The sequence below is a fragment of the Diorhabda sublineata genome, chromosome 3 (genome assembly GCF_026230105.1).
Source record: "Diorhabda sublineata isolate icDioSubl1.1 chromosome 3, icDioSubl1.1, whole genome shotgun sequence".
Classification (NCBI taxonomy): Eukaryota; Metazoa; Arthropoda; class Insecta; order Coleoptera; family Chrysomelidae; genus Diorhabda; species Diorhabda sublineata.
The window spans coordinates 28,035,536-28,052,330 of NC_079476.1; the positions used below are offsets into that span (position 1 = coordinate 28,035,536).

The window sequence follows — 16,795 nt, forward strand, 5'->3', positions numbered from 1 at the left end:
AAACTTCGAGGCATGGAATACTGAAACACTACATGAATAATTTGATATATTCTATGGTTCTTGTATGCAGAATGATATTTTCAATAATGAAATCAGGACTCGCCATTTCTTGATCCATGATGTTTCCCAAAATCAGTATATCTTAGACTTGATTTTTCTACAATAAAAAATAGTTTCACAAATACCGTATGTAGTAAACAAAATTAGAATATTATTCAATTAGTGAAATATATAAATAACCGAAAATTCTAGCCCTTTCAGACTATTTCATAATACAGACATATAGATCTCTATTTTTTTGTACATCTGTATATTTGTATTGAGAGCAAGTGAATGGATATATCTGGATATATGTTTGGATGGATCACGACAACGTTATTTGTTCTAATTAAATTGAAATCGACTGGGGGCCTGAAACTGAACTATTACTTCAACAATCTTCAAACTGCTACCTCAAAACTAATAGAGTTTCAAAATTTATATTTTGTTTATATTCCTGAAAATGGCATTTGTTAAGATACAATATTACAAAAGGTGAAATTTTTACAACTATTAAATTTTAGTTGTAATCTTATCATCAGCATAGAAATATTGTAATTTATTATAAAGGAACTTATTTTGTTAACTCAAATGAAATGTACACTAATATGGTTTTAACAGTAATTTACTTATTTATTTTATTACAATACAATTACAAGGTGAGAAAGACATACATAAGATTTAAAAATTGGTACATTTAGATGAAGTGTAAATAATATACTCACAAAAAATACGAAAAAAAGTAGTAACTAGAATTCAATGATAACTCCGCCAAATACGAATAATGAGAAAATTATAGAACGGAAAAAATTTCCTTTTTATGTTATATATAGTGCTGCAAAAAGTATCCAGAGAGTTCTATCTGACAGTGATATTCATTCGATATAAAGTAAAAAAGGAAGAAGACATACGTCTAGTCGCTAGATCTTTTAAGTTAAAGCGTTATAGCAGTGTGTTTTAAGGTATTCCTTGTGGTGGATAAATATTGTCAGGCCTGAATAATATATTTTTAACTTACTTTTGGTTAATATTAAAATTATTATTATTTTCTAATGAGTTTAGTAGCCTGAGTTCCATATAAGTGAAGCATATTCTAGTTTTTGAAGAAAGAATGCATTAAAAAGTATAAAAACAGTTTTAGCTTCGGTAAACTGTTTCTCAGTATGAAACCGAGGTTTCTAAAGGCTCCCCCAAGGATGATATTAATATGCCCAAAAAAATTCAATTTACTATCTAATGTAACACCAAGATCTTTGAATGTGGCAATGGTTTTAAGCACATATTAGAAATGCGATAATTAAAATGGAGAGGCTCAAGTTTTCTAGTGAAAGATAAGGTATTCCACTTTGAAATGTTGAGTGAGAAGAAGTACTTTTCTATCATACCAATCACAAATTGTATCTATATCAGACTAAAGTAAGTGGCAGTTATTTATGTTCGATATGGAATGATATAGCTTCAGATCATCGGCACAAAAGAAAACACTAGAATTTAATTCCAAGACAACGTCATATCATTTATAAATATTAAAAATAATAGTGGCCCAAGTACTGAGTCCCTGGGGCACTCCAGAAGATGGGTTAATTTCTATGGAGTTAAAACCATGGAAAGTAAGTTTTATATTCGTGAGCCATGACATATAAAAGTTGGTGAATAAATCAGTTGAACCAATGTTGGATAGCTTAGTGAGAAAAGTGCCATGATCCAAGCGATCAAAAGCTCAAGAAAAATCTGTATAGATAACATCAACCTGACTATCGCTATCCAATTGTGCTGCTGTTTACTGCGTTAAATTCGAGACCGTAGATCAGGATAAAAACCATGCTGTTCATTACATATGGATAGTTTCACCTGGTGGAAAACAACTTCGTAGAGCAGAGTTTCAAATACCTTAGAAAAGTTGGAAATAATTGTGATGGGTCGAAAGTTCTTAATAACAACCTTATTATCTTTCTTCCAATTGGGACAAATTCCTCCAGTTTCCCATTTGAACAGAAATTCACCACATCTTAATGAGAAATTAAAAAGGTAACACAATGGTTTTGCACAGTCTCGTAATAGAACGGCTGGTAACCCATCAGGATCAAATAAAGAGTTTCATTTGAGGCTAGTTAAAACGTCAGACTCAGTAAAAGAGGGAGAAAACAAGGCACACCATTTATATTTGAATCAGTATGGTCAAAATTAGATGTAAATGAGGTAATATATCCTAACAGAAAATAATCAGCAAAAGCATTTAGATTGTCATCTGGTTGGTGAGAGGTGGGTTTTTATAAAACATGCTATCTTATATATTAAAAAAATTGATGATTTCCATTTCGAGTCCGTTCAGGCGTTCTACCCAACCGATTTGCTTAATTTTTTTTTTTTCAATGAAAGGTATTGATGCACAAATCAGCCATCAACCATCGGATTTCATCTAATTTTCACCATTCTCAACTTATACTCAAATGCGATTTCCCCCTGTACATTACTTGGGAGTTTTTCACATACACACGTTCTATCCTCAATATTTCAGGTTCTATTCAAGATAGAGACTTCGTTTTGGTTTAAGAACACTCGCTAAAACACCTTATTTCTTTTGAGTTTTTGAACACTTAAATCGGTTGAGTTGGAAGGAGCTAGGCGCGGACAATCAATGTGGAGTTATGGATTTTTGTATGTTTTTGGCAATTTTTCTACATTCAAAGATCTATATCTCAGGTACTAATATAGCTACAGAGTTCGTTCTTTTCTATTATAATGATTTCTGATACTTTGATTTAATGGATTCGATGTGAGCAAAGCCGCAGGTAAAAGCTAGTTGGTATTTAAATTGGACTAAAACTTCTTAGGGCCACTTGTTAGCTGTTGTTCTGCATTTCTCATGTAGTTATAAAACTCTTACTCTCTTGATTTTGGTTCGTAGATCAATTCAATGTAGTCATTATTTTTGGTGCTCTTAAATGTTTGTAATAAACGTAAGGTATTTTTTGAAATATCTGGGAATTGTTTTGGGAACGCTACCAGAGATCGTATCTTGAATAATAACAAGACCACCATCAATCAACAAATGAATATAGTTTGTGAGAGTATTATAACACAAAATACCGTCCAAACAGTCTTGATTCCAATAATATCAACCATAGGAAGCACGTTAGTTATATCCGACAGGTTGACAGAGTTTCCAGTGTAGTGCTTTCTTAATGCAAACAATACTTCGCCATCACTTTTGGTAATGGTTGATTCAAATTTCTGAAAAAGTTCAGATATAAGCACGGAGGGGTTCAACCATGTTTCAGTTATAGCGATTAAATCAAAAGAACAGCCCATAGAAGCGTTTGATCATAATAACATTTGAACCAGAATTATTTAAGACCGCTAAGAAAGAAGTTGCGCTTATATTGGCAGGGGTATAATCACAGTTTTTTATTACACCTTGTAGCTCATGAGCCTCATTCTCAACCATTGTTTCCAGGTGGTCTTTAAAAGATAAGACAGATTCATTGATTTTTCCTCCATTTCATTCTTGACTATATTCACCAAAACACCTTTATTAAAACTACTCTTTAGCTACTACTTCAAAATTTACACAATTTTTATTAATTTAAATAGAATATTGCTAACTAATTAGACCTCATTTTGGTAAATTTTATTACTTGAACATAATGAATTCTTTGCATCTTATTTGATATTGTTTATAGCCAACAGTTGTTCAATGAAATGTTCCAATATCTTGGGAAATTGGGAACAAATGCATCACATTAATATCAATATTATACTCATTTATTCAAAGTCATTCTGAAAAATTAACAACAACAAGCAGTATACCAACCTAACCTAAATAATTACCTTCCGAGAGTGATAAATTGACTTATGATCGTCACCAAAGGCAATCGATACCTTGTTGGTAATTGTGACTTACGTCCTTCAAAGCGCATTGTTCACAATATGGGGAGGAAAAAAGTGAGATTTATAGAGATAGAAACTTTTCATTCTATTGTCCTAGAAATTCTTCGATTTACTAACTAATTATAAATAAACTCTACTGCATAGAGCACAAGATAGTACCAATAAATTTGTGAAAATATCAGGTAAAACTGGAAAGCCATATTCAAATGATGCGCTTTAGTAAAATGTAGACCTTCAAATTTCTTCCGTTTTTTTTTATTTATAGACTTATCTGTTGGGTGAATTGAATCATAATATAACATAAACTTTGATGAAGCCACCGGAAAGGGAAACCACATATTTATCTTTGTCAAGTTCAACACAATTCACTTTATTTCTTATTCATATCAACGAGTTAGTTCGTATGTTTGGAGGTTTCTATTACGTTAACCATGCGTCTCTTACCGATCTTAATTCAAGTTGTAACTATTCTCTACGTCTCCGAAGCGAAAATTTTCAAACGTTGCGAATTTGTTCATCAGTTAGAAAAACATGGAGTTCCTGATTGGCAAATACCGACTTTGACATGTCTGGCAAAATGGGAATCAAGCTTCGACTCAGGAAAGCTTGATTATAAATATGGAAAACATGGAATATTTCAAATTAATGAAAAAGTTTGGTATGTTTCATGGAATTTAATATTATAATACATATAATACATAGTTTAATATGTTATCTTTTTAATTAATTAAATAATTCAAAGTTTCCTACGCTAGGAGAAACCTAATTGATAAATATTTACTGTTACTCATTTATACATTGACTAGAATTTTAACTAAAGCTCCCATTTTCTACCTTCTGCAATGTTCTAAACTCTTACCACACCATTTGTTCTGAATAAAATTCTACTTGCTTGTATTTTTGAGAAAGTTCTATCACTTCCATTTTTTCATATATCGTTTCTTCTACAGACATAATTTATGCTTGTTCATGAACTTCTCTTTTTATTCAGAAGCTTTAGGTTTTTCTTTGCGTATTTCATGCTTTTACATCATAACTAATATGAAATTGTTAAAAATTTCTTTGGTAATATTAGCACAAATGTATTTTTTTAATGCGAAACCGTTTGGAAAATTTACTAACAAAAATAATTCAATTCAGTTTAACAATATCACAATTTATGAGCGGTAATAGAATATTTGATTAGTAATTTCACTATGGAGTTTCGAAATCATTAATTTACTCAGTTTTGGAAACTCACAAACTATCTTTTCCTGACAAGCTTTACAAGCTTTTATACCTATTTTAGGTAGAACGATAGTATTGTTATTTACTTCAGTGTATAGTTTTAGATTCAAAATCTTTTCTCTCCTCCAAATCAAAAACTTTTTACTATTCATTCAAAAATAAGTGTTTAGAGTCAAGTATAATGGCGTAGTTAGCGTCATATATTCATGTATTAATAGTAATTCAGATCATAAAATGTTTGTGTTCACAATAAACATAGTAAATCATAGTAAATAGTAAGAATTTTTGCAAATTTCGAAAGTTTGCTATTTATAAATAATATACAGTTTTGTATAAATATTATCCGAATAAGATTTCTACTTAAAGATCATAAAATTACCCCTCATTTCAGTAAATACTCAAATTGTATTACAGTTTTAAATTGTATCAGTAATTAGTAATTTTAGCTATCATATTATTATCATTATAAACAATGGTAATTTAACAAAATTATTTTACAGAGAGGTTTTTAATGAAATAATAATTGTCGAATCCTTGTAAAAAATTTTCACCTTTCAACTCGGTCAATTTTAGTTTTAAAATCGGTTTCAATTTCCAGTCTTCCACTATATTGTTTCTATTAATCTTGAACGATCTTTACTAATTCACAATTTCAATATTTTCTGCTTTGTTAGAAATAGCTTTTTCCAGATTGTTTTCTCTTCTGTTCACTTTTTCTGGTTATTGAATACAATGTGTTCCGGGATTTGATACAAAAAATTCTGGACTGAGTAGATGACGTGAAAATAATATTATGACATAAAAAATTCACTCACACGATCCCTCGTTTCTAAGTTATAGGCATTTAAAGCTGTGGAATCAGAACTATAATAAATGGTCGATTTGGCCACCTACACACTCCTGGAGTCTACGGAGGGTATTTCTTTGAACTTGGAAGAGCATTTCAAGAAGTTTATTCTATCGATAATATTTTTCCTTGTATTTACAGAGACTATCGTGCATGAGCCACATGTCTGTAAATACCACATAACTTGGGTGGGGAATTATTTTGTAGAAATACACTTATTATAACAGGGAAACACACGGTTTCTAGCCATAGACTTTTTCTAGCCATAGACTTTTATTGTTTTCATTGTAAATATATAAAGACACAAAACAAGCCCTAACAACAATAAGGAAAAGATGTGATTTAAAACAGATGGCTATTAGCAAAACACCATTCAGTGGTGCTACATATATCAGCAGTTCACAGATAAAAACTTTGTTACCTTCATTCCGAGACAATTTTTAAGTAAACCCAAATCTTTAATTTCAAACATTTACCTTAATTTAAATTTAAAGTCTTCCCTTTCGACTGGGTTATTAGAGGATACATAGAAATCGTTCACATAAAGTGTGACAATAGTCGTAAAACCTTCTTTCTCTTTATTAAAAAATCATGATTCAATTTCTGACCTTTTTTACCCTAATTCTCCAGGAAATGTATATGATGCCATCAAAGATCTTTAATTTTAAAACTTTGTTTTCTGTTTTGACACCAGATGTTTCGAATTGCTCGAGTAAGACCATAAAAACGTCATCTTTCAAAAACCATCTTTAGTATCTGAATGAGTTATGTCTAGATCTAGTACACTTTCGTACCACAGGCGAAAAAGTTTCATCTGAGTCAACACCAGCTTTTGCGTAAAACCCTTAGCAACTTGCCCTATACAGCATTTTTTTGTCATATTTATTTTTTCTTTTGAACATCCACTTACACTGCACAATTATTTTTCTTTCGGAAATAGCCACTAACTTTTACGCATCGTTTTCTTGGAACGATTGTAGCTCTACTTGCTTGACAACTTTCCACAGCTCTTTATCTGGTCTCAACGATACAGTTTCAACTGTCAAAGAATCATAGTTTAGACAGGAATCATAGGCACAAAGGTAACTGAGCCGCCCCTGGACTTCAAATAGTAGTATAAATCTATTTGTTCCATCAAACACAACTACATGGACATACATAATGATCCGTTAACAATTCATAATGTTCGAATGTATAAGCTAGAAGATTTACTTATATAAGTTCTGATTTTGCAACTTTAAATACCTATAGCTCACGTCATCTACTCACTGCCGAATTTCTTCCTGTCCTGGAATACTTATTATAATTTATTAGGCATGTTTCACTTGTAGTTTCTTTTAATGATATGAAAGTAAAACAATCCAACTGTATATTATTGGTGAAACTGATGTTTCTGTGATAATTTCATGTGATAATGACTGATTGAAATTCAAAATCAAGTTCTATTTTCTTGAATTTGCCGCAATGATTTCAATTCATATCGCATTCACTCGATTTAATTTAGTTGTGGGACCGTTGGCGAAACTCGATACCAAACACAAACTGTACCAATGCTTATATATAAGGAGCACGTTTTGTTAACAGAGTTATAACCTTTAGAGACGAAACTATGAGTATTGGTGTAGAATTCCTAAGTATTTTTCTTGATGTAATTGTTCAATCATCAAATATAAAAGAGAAAAATGCAGTCTAACAAACTTAAAACCAAATTATTTAGCTAGGTTGTCAAATTCCAGCGACAGTTTCACAAGGATCTGATTTATTTATCATATTATTTGGTTGTATTTTTTTCATACAGAACTAAAAGTTCAATTATTGTCGAATATAAACATTTTATGAAAAAGTGAGTGGATTCAAAGTTTCGATTGATATTGAACAGTAGTATCTCTGGTCTAGCTATACGTCCAATGAATAACGAATAAAATTATCCTGTTTTCAAAGGTTATTTATAGCGTTTTTCCATGATAATGGAGTAATTCTATCGCTTTATGTTTGTAATTTGAAATATTATATGTATCGTGTAAAGTAATTATTGTCTGTACCCACATAAGTTCTATAAGATTAAGATCGTAATTATACACTGGTGGCAGAATTCTAATGTTCTATAGATCTTATGGACATCGAATCAATTTCAATACATCATCGTCCCCATAAAAGCGTCGTGCATGAACCTTGAACAACGTTCAGTTTTATAGATTCCAGTTCAACCTCATTAAAGTATCGTCTTCAATTATTTACTATTAATGTGACTATAATGAACCATAAATGTATTTATCTAATTTTATAGTACGCCAGTCAGATTGGTGTAACTAATTGTAACTTTAAATTATTGAATCCTCAGTTTGGTAAATAAATTGTTTGTAAAAAGCAAGTTATTGACTTGAATTATTTAATTCTAGCATCGTCTTTATTGGATACGAAATATTAAAATATAAAATAATATATACTATGTGATGGTAACACGCCTGACTAATTTCCTTTTTACATTATTAAACTTTACGAGTATATGTTTTCTTGTAGAATGATCAGTTTAATTATCTAGATCTAGTTAATTGTCAAGAAAATTAAGTCATAAATAAATATACGAAGGTTGCTGCGTAAGTTTTGAGATAGTCGAACCAATAGCCGAAGTGTTTGTTGCATTCCGATTGAGGTAGGAGTACATCCAAAACATGTGGTTTGAACGCATCAATCGCTTATTCAGGTGTAGAAACACGTTGACCTCGCAATTTCTTTTTGAACTGCGGGAATAACAATAAATAATTGGTTGTCAAACAAGGACTGTACGGCGAATGACCCATCAAATCGATGTTTTGACTATTCAATAATGTTTTTGTTTGAACTAATGTGTGAGAGCACTCATGGTTTTTGATTTTGTCCAACACTTTTCGCAAACAATGGACTAGTTGCCGACATGTCCAATTATTCTGAATAAACAGGAGACCATTTGCTTCGAAGGGCTTTGTGCGCGAAAAACTTTAGTTGGATTTATCTTGTCGTGAAAGAACCATATAGTTGATTTTCATTTAGTTTCGAGTTTATACATAGATTGATGATTCGTCGCCTGTTACGATCTGATAGTCTTTTGATATACTGCGATTGAATTTTTTCAGCATTTGTTTGCACCAAACGATACGGGCTTTTATTTGAGCGATTGTCAAGTTATGCGGTATCCAACGCGAACAATTATTTTTGACAGCCAAATATTCATGAATTGTATGCAAGTAAAACTGATACCTAAGTATACCTCAAACTCGCGGCATGTTATATGACGATCTTGTAATATCAGTTACCTTACGGAATTCATCCTGTTGTGAAGTGTGACCACGATTGAATTCGAAATGCGGTGACTCGAGATGGTGCTTCATAACAAAAAGTCGGAGCGATTTGATCGGCACATCGTTGTTGGTTTAATTCATGTTGACTATGATGAATGTTTCAAGTGTCTGTAAACAATTTAAATAGCACTCGCATGACAACACGTTCTGAGTACGTTCACCATTGAAAAAGTCAAACTTTATGATGGTAATGACAAATTTGACATATTAATATCAGTATTTCCATATATCAAAGCTAAGTAGCAGCCCTCGTATAATTAAATAATCTTTTGTGGCGACATTCTACTAATATTAAATTTATTACAGGTGTTCACCCTACGATTATCCCGGTAGAGAATGTGAAACAACTTGTAGTAATTTTAGGGACAAACACTTGGCCGATGACATCGCATGTGCCTTAAAAATTTACAAGGATACTCGGGAACTATCAGGAATAGGATACGACGCGTGGGATTCATATTGGGAACACTGTGCTTCTAACAACAATGTGGCTTATTTGAGGAATTGTGACTAGATTGTAATTACTATTATTTTACTACTATTTCACCACTAGTACTTGTTTCTGATGATTAAGTTTTTCAATTTTAGGTATTACCTTATTATAACTAAGTCCAGCAGCTTTTAGCCTGTTTTTCATGGGCTCTATTATTAATGTTTTGATCAGCATTAGTTCTTCATATGTGCCTTTCACTTCTCTTCAATAGCCACTTCCAGTTCTTGGATAATGTCTGGAAGCTAACCTAACTTTGACCCCTCGCTTTACACTTCAGTCAGTACCGCTTGATTACCTCCTCAATAGCAGTAATTTCCCCCTCGGTAAACTGATGCCTTCCTATGTGGTCAAAAGGTGTCATGCATTATTGCAAAACACTCATCTAGCCCCTCCTGGACGTATCTTTTTGCAGTTTTATTTCCTCAGATTTTCACTCTTAAAAAATTTTGCTCCAAACAGTGTAAAAACATTTTTGATTAGTCACATAATTTTTCAAATAATTCTCTCTGTCTTCAAAAAATTCTTTTCTACGTCTACCCTTTGATTTTATTTTCCTCTGAAAGCCACTATTGTTCAAGTATCGAGAGATGTGACCATAAACTTACACTGGGCAATTCGCGGGGATAATTTTTAGATCAGCAGGTTTGTAAGGGTATAATCTACGTTGTCAATAAGTAGACCACTCACAGTCACATTAAGTAGATTGTCGATATTGGACATAAATATCAGTTAAGCGTTAGTGTCAGTTATAATAAAAATATTTTCAATTGATGATGTTTCTATTAACACCTGATTATACCAGATATTAAGCTTAATTTTATTTGAGGATTGTTTGGAACATATTATTGATTGGTAGTTTGATGTATTACCAGATGATATAAGGTAGTGCACAGCAGATTTTGCCTACACATATTTCTTTAACTTCAATTACTACAGTAACCAAAAAAAGGATAGTACTAGCACTGATTTGTATCAAAATAGTGAAACAATAACAGAATTGAACTTAATCAGCTTCACATTAATTCATAATAAACGCTTCAAAAGCAACATACAAATAAGAGATTTTTTATTTTTAATTGCTTCTAAAAAGGGAATTTTTCATATTGATGGACTCTAGAGAAGCACAATCACGTACAAAGTTGTGTTAATGGCCTGTTCACCACTTTCCCTAGTTAATTACTATAATTTGAGAGGTGATGCCTTCTGAAAGATCAGATGGTAGACATGTACGTTCAGAAGGGATTAGGTGAATATTGCCCGCATTTGTCTAGCTTCAACGTGCCGGTGGAAATTTTCGACAAATCGCATCGCTTTAAAGACGAAGCGGTTGAAAATTATCCGATTTCTCGATAAGAATGATTAAATTTGTCAATTTGTAAAACTGAAGTTTATGAAATGACCGTTCAAATTGCAATAGTTTTAACTTCAGTCCTTTCTGTATCTTACTTATGAAGCCTGAATGATATGTCAATTTTTTTAACGAAAGTCTATGCAGGGGGTAGTAAGCTAATATATTGGTTTATATATTGAAAACAGGATTATTATTTTACTGGACTCGAAAGGAACAACTAATGAAAGTTTGAAAAGATATTTACAAATTTCAAATACAGTTGTTGCATATAAGACTAACAATATAACAAGGGACAAAAATATCGGAAAATATTGAAAAAATAATACTACTATATGTCTGTTACTAACTGAGTCAACTAAGAAACAAGACTTTTCTTTCATGATCATTTTTTCACTTTCACTTCTTTAAGATATGCTCTAAATTTATAACCCATTCCTCCAAATAATAGTTGTCATCTCTTAAAAACGATCACCATCCGTGTTCTGTTCGATGAAACCATCTTTGCCTTTTTCGGAGATGGTTCGCCTTTTTCAATCAATTGTCTATAGTTTTTTTTTGTTTCAGTGTTGTGATAGATCCAGGTTTCATCTAGAGATATAAATCGATGCTAAAAATATGATTCATTTTGTTTAAACCGCTTCAATAAGGCCTGAAAATATGTCTCTAGTGACAGTCACCCAGTATCATTTAGTGAGCTTCTCGTATGATATCGCTGGTTGCCGCAGTTCGGCCTTAACGATCATATATATATATATATATATATATATATATATATATATATATATATATATATATATATATATATATATATATATATATATATACTATATTTCTTATGTTGATAAGGGAAAGTACTCATGATTACTTAATTTGGAAGAATATTCGTAGTTGTTAATTTTAGCACAACTAAACATCCAGGTTGATGCGCTTAATCATCGCATTCTAGATAAGCTTTTTGTACAATCCCAAACATACTTTCATATTATTCATATAATGAATTGCTTAATTATCTAAGACTGGAGTAATATAAACTCATAAAGTAGGACTTCAACTGGGGTGTCCATCGTCCTACTCAATAATTTAATCCCGAAACCTTCGCAATGGTACTAGGTTGCGAGTAAATTTATTGCAAATTTCAAATAGACTACAAATATATTGAAAAATTAAAACATTGTGGTTTTAAATTGACAGTCTTGTTACAGTTCGTTTCTAGCTTTCATGGATACTGCAGCAGAATCTAATTTCTCTTTAAATTGAGTAATTGATGATAGGTCGATACTTCATTTTCAGGAAAATGTGTAAGATTGAAAACATAAATAAAAAATTTAATTCTTATCATAAAAAACTCCAATTCACAATCGAAATCTAAAAAAATAATTTTCTTGATGTCATAATATATGAAATTAACATAAGAACAGAATTGTATACGAAACCAACTTGGTCCTCAAGATATTTGAACTTCAACTCATGTCATCCTATGTCACAAAAAAGATCAGTAATAATAAGTTTGGTTGATAGATGTATCCAACTATCAGATTCTGAATTTAGATGCTTAACTATTAAAAAAGTAAAAACTGCATTGAAAGAAAATAATTAACCAAAAAAAATGATAAACAACATATTCAACAAAAGGATAAACAGATAATTCAATCAATTAAAAAATAAACAGAAACGAAACATTAAAACATAAAACATTTTTCGTTACCATATGTACAAAGACTTTCCTAACAACTATCTAATTATTTCAATAAATATAATATTAGTATGAGCCATAAAGGACAGAATACATTATCCAAATATTTCACTAAATTAAAGTCTAAAAAACCGACAAACAAAAGAAGTAATATTATAAATCAAATGTCTTGTATTAATTATGACATTGCCTACCTAGGGCAAATATCTCAGTATTTAGAAAATAGATTAAGAGGTCATCAATACGATAAAATAATACAACTCTATTAACGAACCAGAAAACAAAAAAATTGATTTTTTTTATTAAAACAAATTTCTATTTAGATTGTATTCTTTTTTTTTATGTTCATGATGTAGGTGTTATATTGACTAATATAAATATACAAATTGTCAGTATCAATATCATATTTTAAAAAAGATTGAAATTAGTCGAAACGTCAATTTTTCTGTTTCTTTCAGCAATTATTAAAAAGGACTACCAAAATCAAGGACATTTAGAAAAATGTATATATATATATATATTTAGTGACTTAAAATCAAGAACATTTAGATTTATCAATATATCAAAAGGTCTAAGAAATTTATTATATCATATATTGATATTGATAAGTTGAGGTGAGAAAATTTGACAATTATAATCACTATATTTTCCCTCAATTGATTCTTAGTTATGGGGGAATGTCCTCATAAAAATTGAAGTTCAAATCATTTTACAGATTTACACATCGGGAGTTGCAAATTAAGTGAATAGGTAAATGGGTCGTATGACGTAACAGAATTTTTGAATAGTTATGAAACCCTCACCCCCATATAACGTGTCGGGACCCTTTTTGCTATACATCCTCTCTTCCCTTAATTTTTTAATAACGTATTGTATTTAAAGCATTTGCTGTGATAATAAATGAAACAAGATTTTTTATTCGCAATATATGCGTATATTATTAATTTCATTTACTCATAGTGTTATAAAATAAGAAACAATAGCATATGATGTAATTAACATTTGAGTTTGAAAAATATATTAAAAGTGCTAATAAACTTTTACTACATAGTAGTTCAAACGCCCCATCCTCCGTGTGTATAACGCATATGATGTTTACTCTTCCAGTATTGTCGTTTCCACGCTCCAATAAAAAAGAATCAAGCACACATTGTTACAACGTTGCATACCTATAGAGTTTATATGTTACGTAGATTATTCTCCAAAAACGAAAGAGATATAAAAACATACCAAATTCACGAATTTTGGGCCAGCCCTTCATCTTGATCAACTTTTAGCATGTATTATCCGAAGCGTACTTAGCTAATGAGGCGTTTAACCTTGTGAGTTTGGACTGTCTGTCCATTCTTCAGACCCTTTCTTATGATTTGATTATTGAGATGAAGCTCTATCCTGTGTCGATTTGAAGATATTTGAAACATCACAAATTCAGGCGCACGAGCCGTCCTTACGTTTCTTGGTAACAATAATAATTACTTCGAAATTCCTTATCCATAGGATGACATTAGCTACACGCACAACTTAATAAGGTAACAACTCGATTTCCTTCTAAAAGTACGTTGAGTGCTAACAACACTTTTTGCAGAATGCCTCAACGGCGAATGTGAAAATATTAGCAGTCTAACGCCCAATATGTCAATTAATTCTATCACTCTTCTCGAACGGTCTGGCGTCTAAATCATCTCATTTCATTGACAAATCCTGTAGGTACACCGTACACCAAGGTAAACATAATATGTTTTCTTTTTTTTTCTAAATTTTCCACGCAACTATGACTCCAAAACAACTTTTTTTCCATTGCAAGTAGATGAAAGATAAAGAATTGGCTATCCGATATTTTATAAAAACCAATTATTTTGAATATTTATTAACTCCCAATTGAAATTATTGATGATCCACCCTGTCGACTAAAAGGATTATACCGTTAGATATTATCAAGATATAATATGGAACGTAGACTTGAACTTAATAACGGGATAAATTATCTTTAAATAGCATTTTTAAGAGTTATTAAAAAAATCAACAAGAAATTAAGAAGCAAAACCAATTACTATGTCGGAGTTGTATGATTGAGTTATTTAAAGTCGCTCTCATAATTTTATCTTGATGAAGATAAATTATCCTCTAATTGACCAAAGGAACTTATTGAATTATCTGGGGGAAATTCCCTATTTTCCCCATTTTAGCTAGTCATTAATGAATTAATAAAGTTATAATTTGTAAAAACTTCGACTAAGGTAAAATCAAATTCCTTGAAAACTAAGTGAAACTTTTACATCGAGAACCAATTTTTCTTCAGTTTCATTTATCCGGAGAGAGGATACACCGGTTTTTTCTATGTTATATTATTCACCAGCAGAATAGGATGGGAAGTTTTCAAATTGCTCCAACCCCAATTTCATAAGCCTTATATAATATCAGGCAGAACAATTGCAAAGCTATTTTTCAGGTAAAATAAATTGACGTTGTGGTCATAGCATGTTAGAGAGATCAATCAATCATTTTGATTAAATTATTTTCTAAAATACAAACAGACTTTCCCAAACATAACATTATCCGAAAGATTCTTATAAGTCTGGTTGTAAACTAAAGTCGACATTCGGTAATTTTTAATGAATCTCTAATAACTGTTTCCATTTTGACGAGTCTTCGATTTTCAACTCTAGCCCAAAATAGAGAATATCATATCTCAGTAGCAAATTGGATTGAGTCGCTCTTAATGCAAATTCATGAAGAATTTTTGGATACATTAGAATAAATGCAGTAGACAGTCATGTACAGACGAACATGTAGGTGGAGCAACAACAATCGCAACCAAACGCAAAAATGTCATGATCTCGAGTTGTAAGGCCGAAGTGAATATAAAAACCCCACCAAACTCTAGGAGTGTATTATACACGTGAAAATAATGTAAAAAAACTCATATGTTCTTATCTGATTTTCATTTGTTTTCAAGTTATGGAGTAATTAATTTGATAATTCTGATATTATTAAACTGAACGTTTAATTTCGAATTTATGTGATTGTTAGTGTTGCAAAATGCCAGATACTTCAGATATGCAAATAAGGTGTTTGTTTATGGTTTCTGTAATGGAAATGCTACAGCTGCTGCTGAAGAATATCGTCAACGTTTTCCACAGCAAAGATATCCTGATAAAAATGTATTTATATGTTTTTAACAAATTGTGCGTGACTGGTAAGCTTCCCAGTGCTAACATATCATCTGAACGCGCTACTCGACAAGGTTTGGTAGAAGTAAAAAATATTCTGCATCTAGTAGAAGAAGATGTAACTACTAGCTTACGGAGAATTGCCACTCAATTGAGAATTCCACACAAAAAGGTGATAAACACACTCCACGAACAAAGCTTATATCCTTATCACGTACAGAGAGTACAGCACCTACAACCAGAGGATTACGCTAACCCTATGAAGTTTTGTCGGTAGATAAATAATAATCATCGTGTTGTATCGAGTATACTCTTTACGGATGAAACTAAATTTATCCGTTATGGTACTTGTAACTATCATATATGGTCGGACGAAAATCCCCACGCAACAGTAGAAAGTAATTTTCAACATCGGTTTCCTGTAAACGTGTGGTGTGGTATGGTTGACAGTTATTTAATTGGCCCTTTCATTTTGGAGAATCGTCTCACAGGAGACAGGGAAAGAAATGAATCAATTGGGAGAGCAACAAACGCTCTTCGTAAACGAAGCAGAAAATGTTTAGAAGTCAATGGATGTATTTTTGAACATTTATTGAAAGACCGCTATGATTAAGAAAATTTTTATGTGATAATTTGTTTATTTGTTAATATGCTATAACTTGAAAACAAATGAAAATCGGATAAGAACATATGAGTTTTTTTACATTATACTCACCCTGTATATAATATATGTATATATATATATA

At 31.3% G+C, this 16,795-nt stretch overlaps 1 protein-coding gene across 1 annotated transcript; it reads left to right on the forward strand.

Annotated features, from left to right (window-relative positions):
* Positions 1-4,299: 4,299 nt before the first annotated feature.
* On the forward strand, positions 4,300-10,604 carry LOC130441861 (lysozyme-like). Its single transcript, XM_056775679.1, has 2 exons — positions 4,300-4,588; positions 9,649-10,604. Exons 1-2 carry the CDS (start codon positions 4,362-4,364, stop codon positions 9,854-9,856), a joined length of 435 nt encoding a protein of 144 aa, XP_056631657.1. The 5' UTR covers positions 4,300-4,361; the 3' UTR covers positions 9,857-10,604.
* Positions 10,605-16,795: the final 6,191 nt, after the last annotated feature.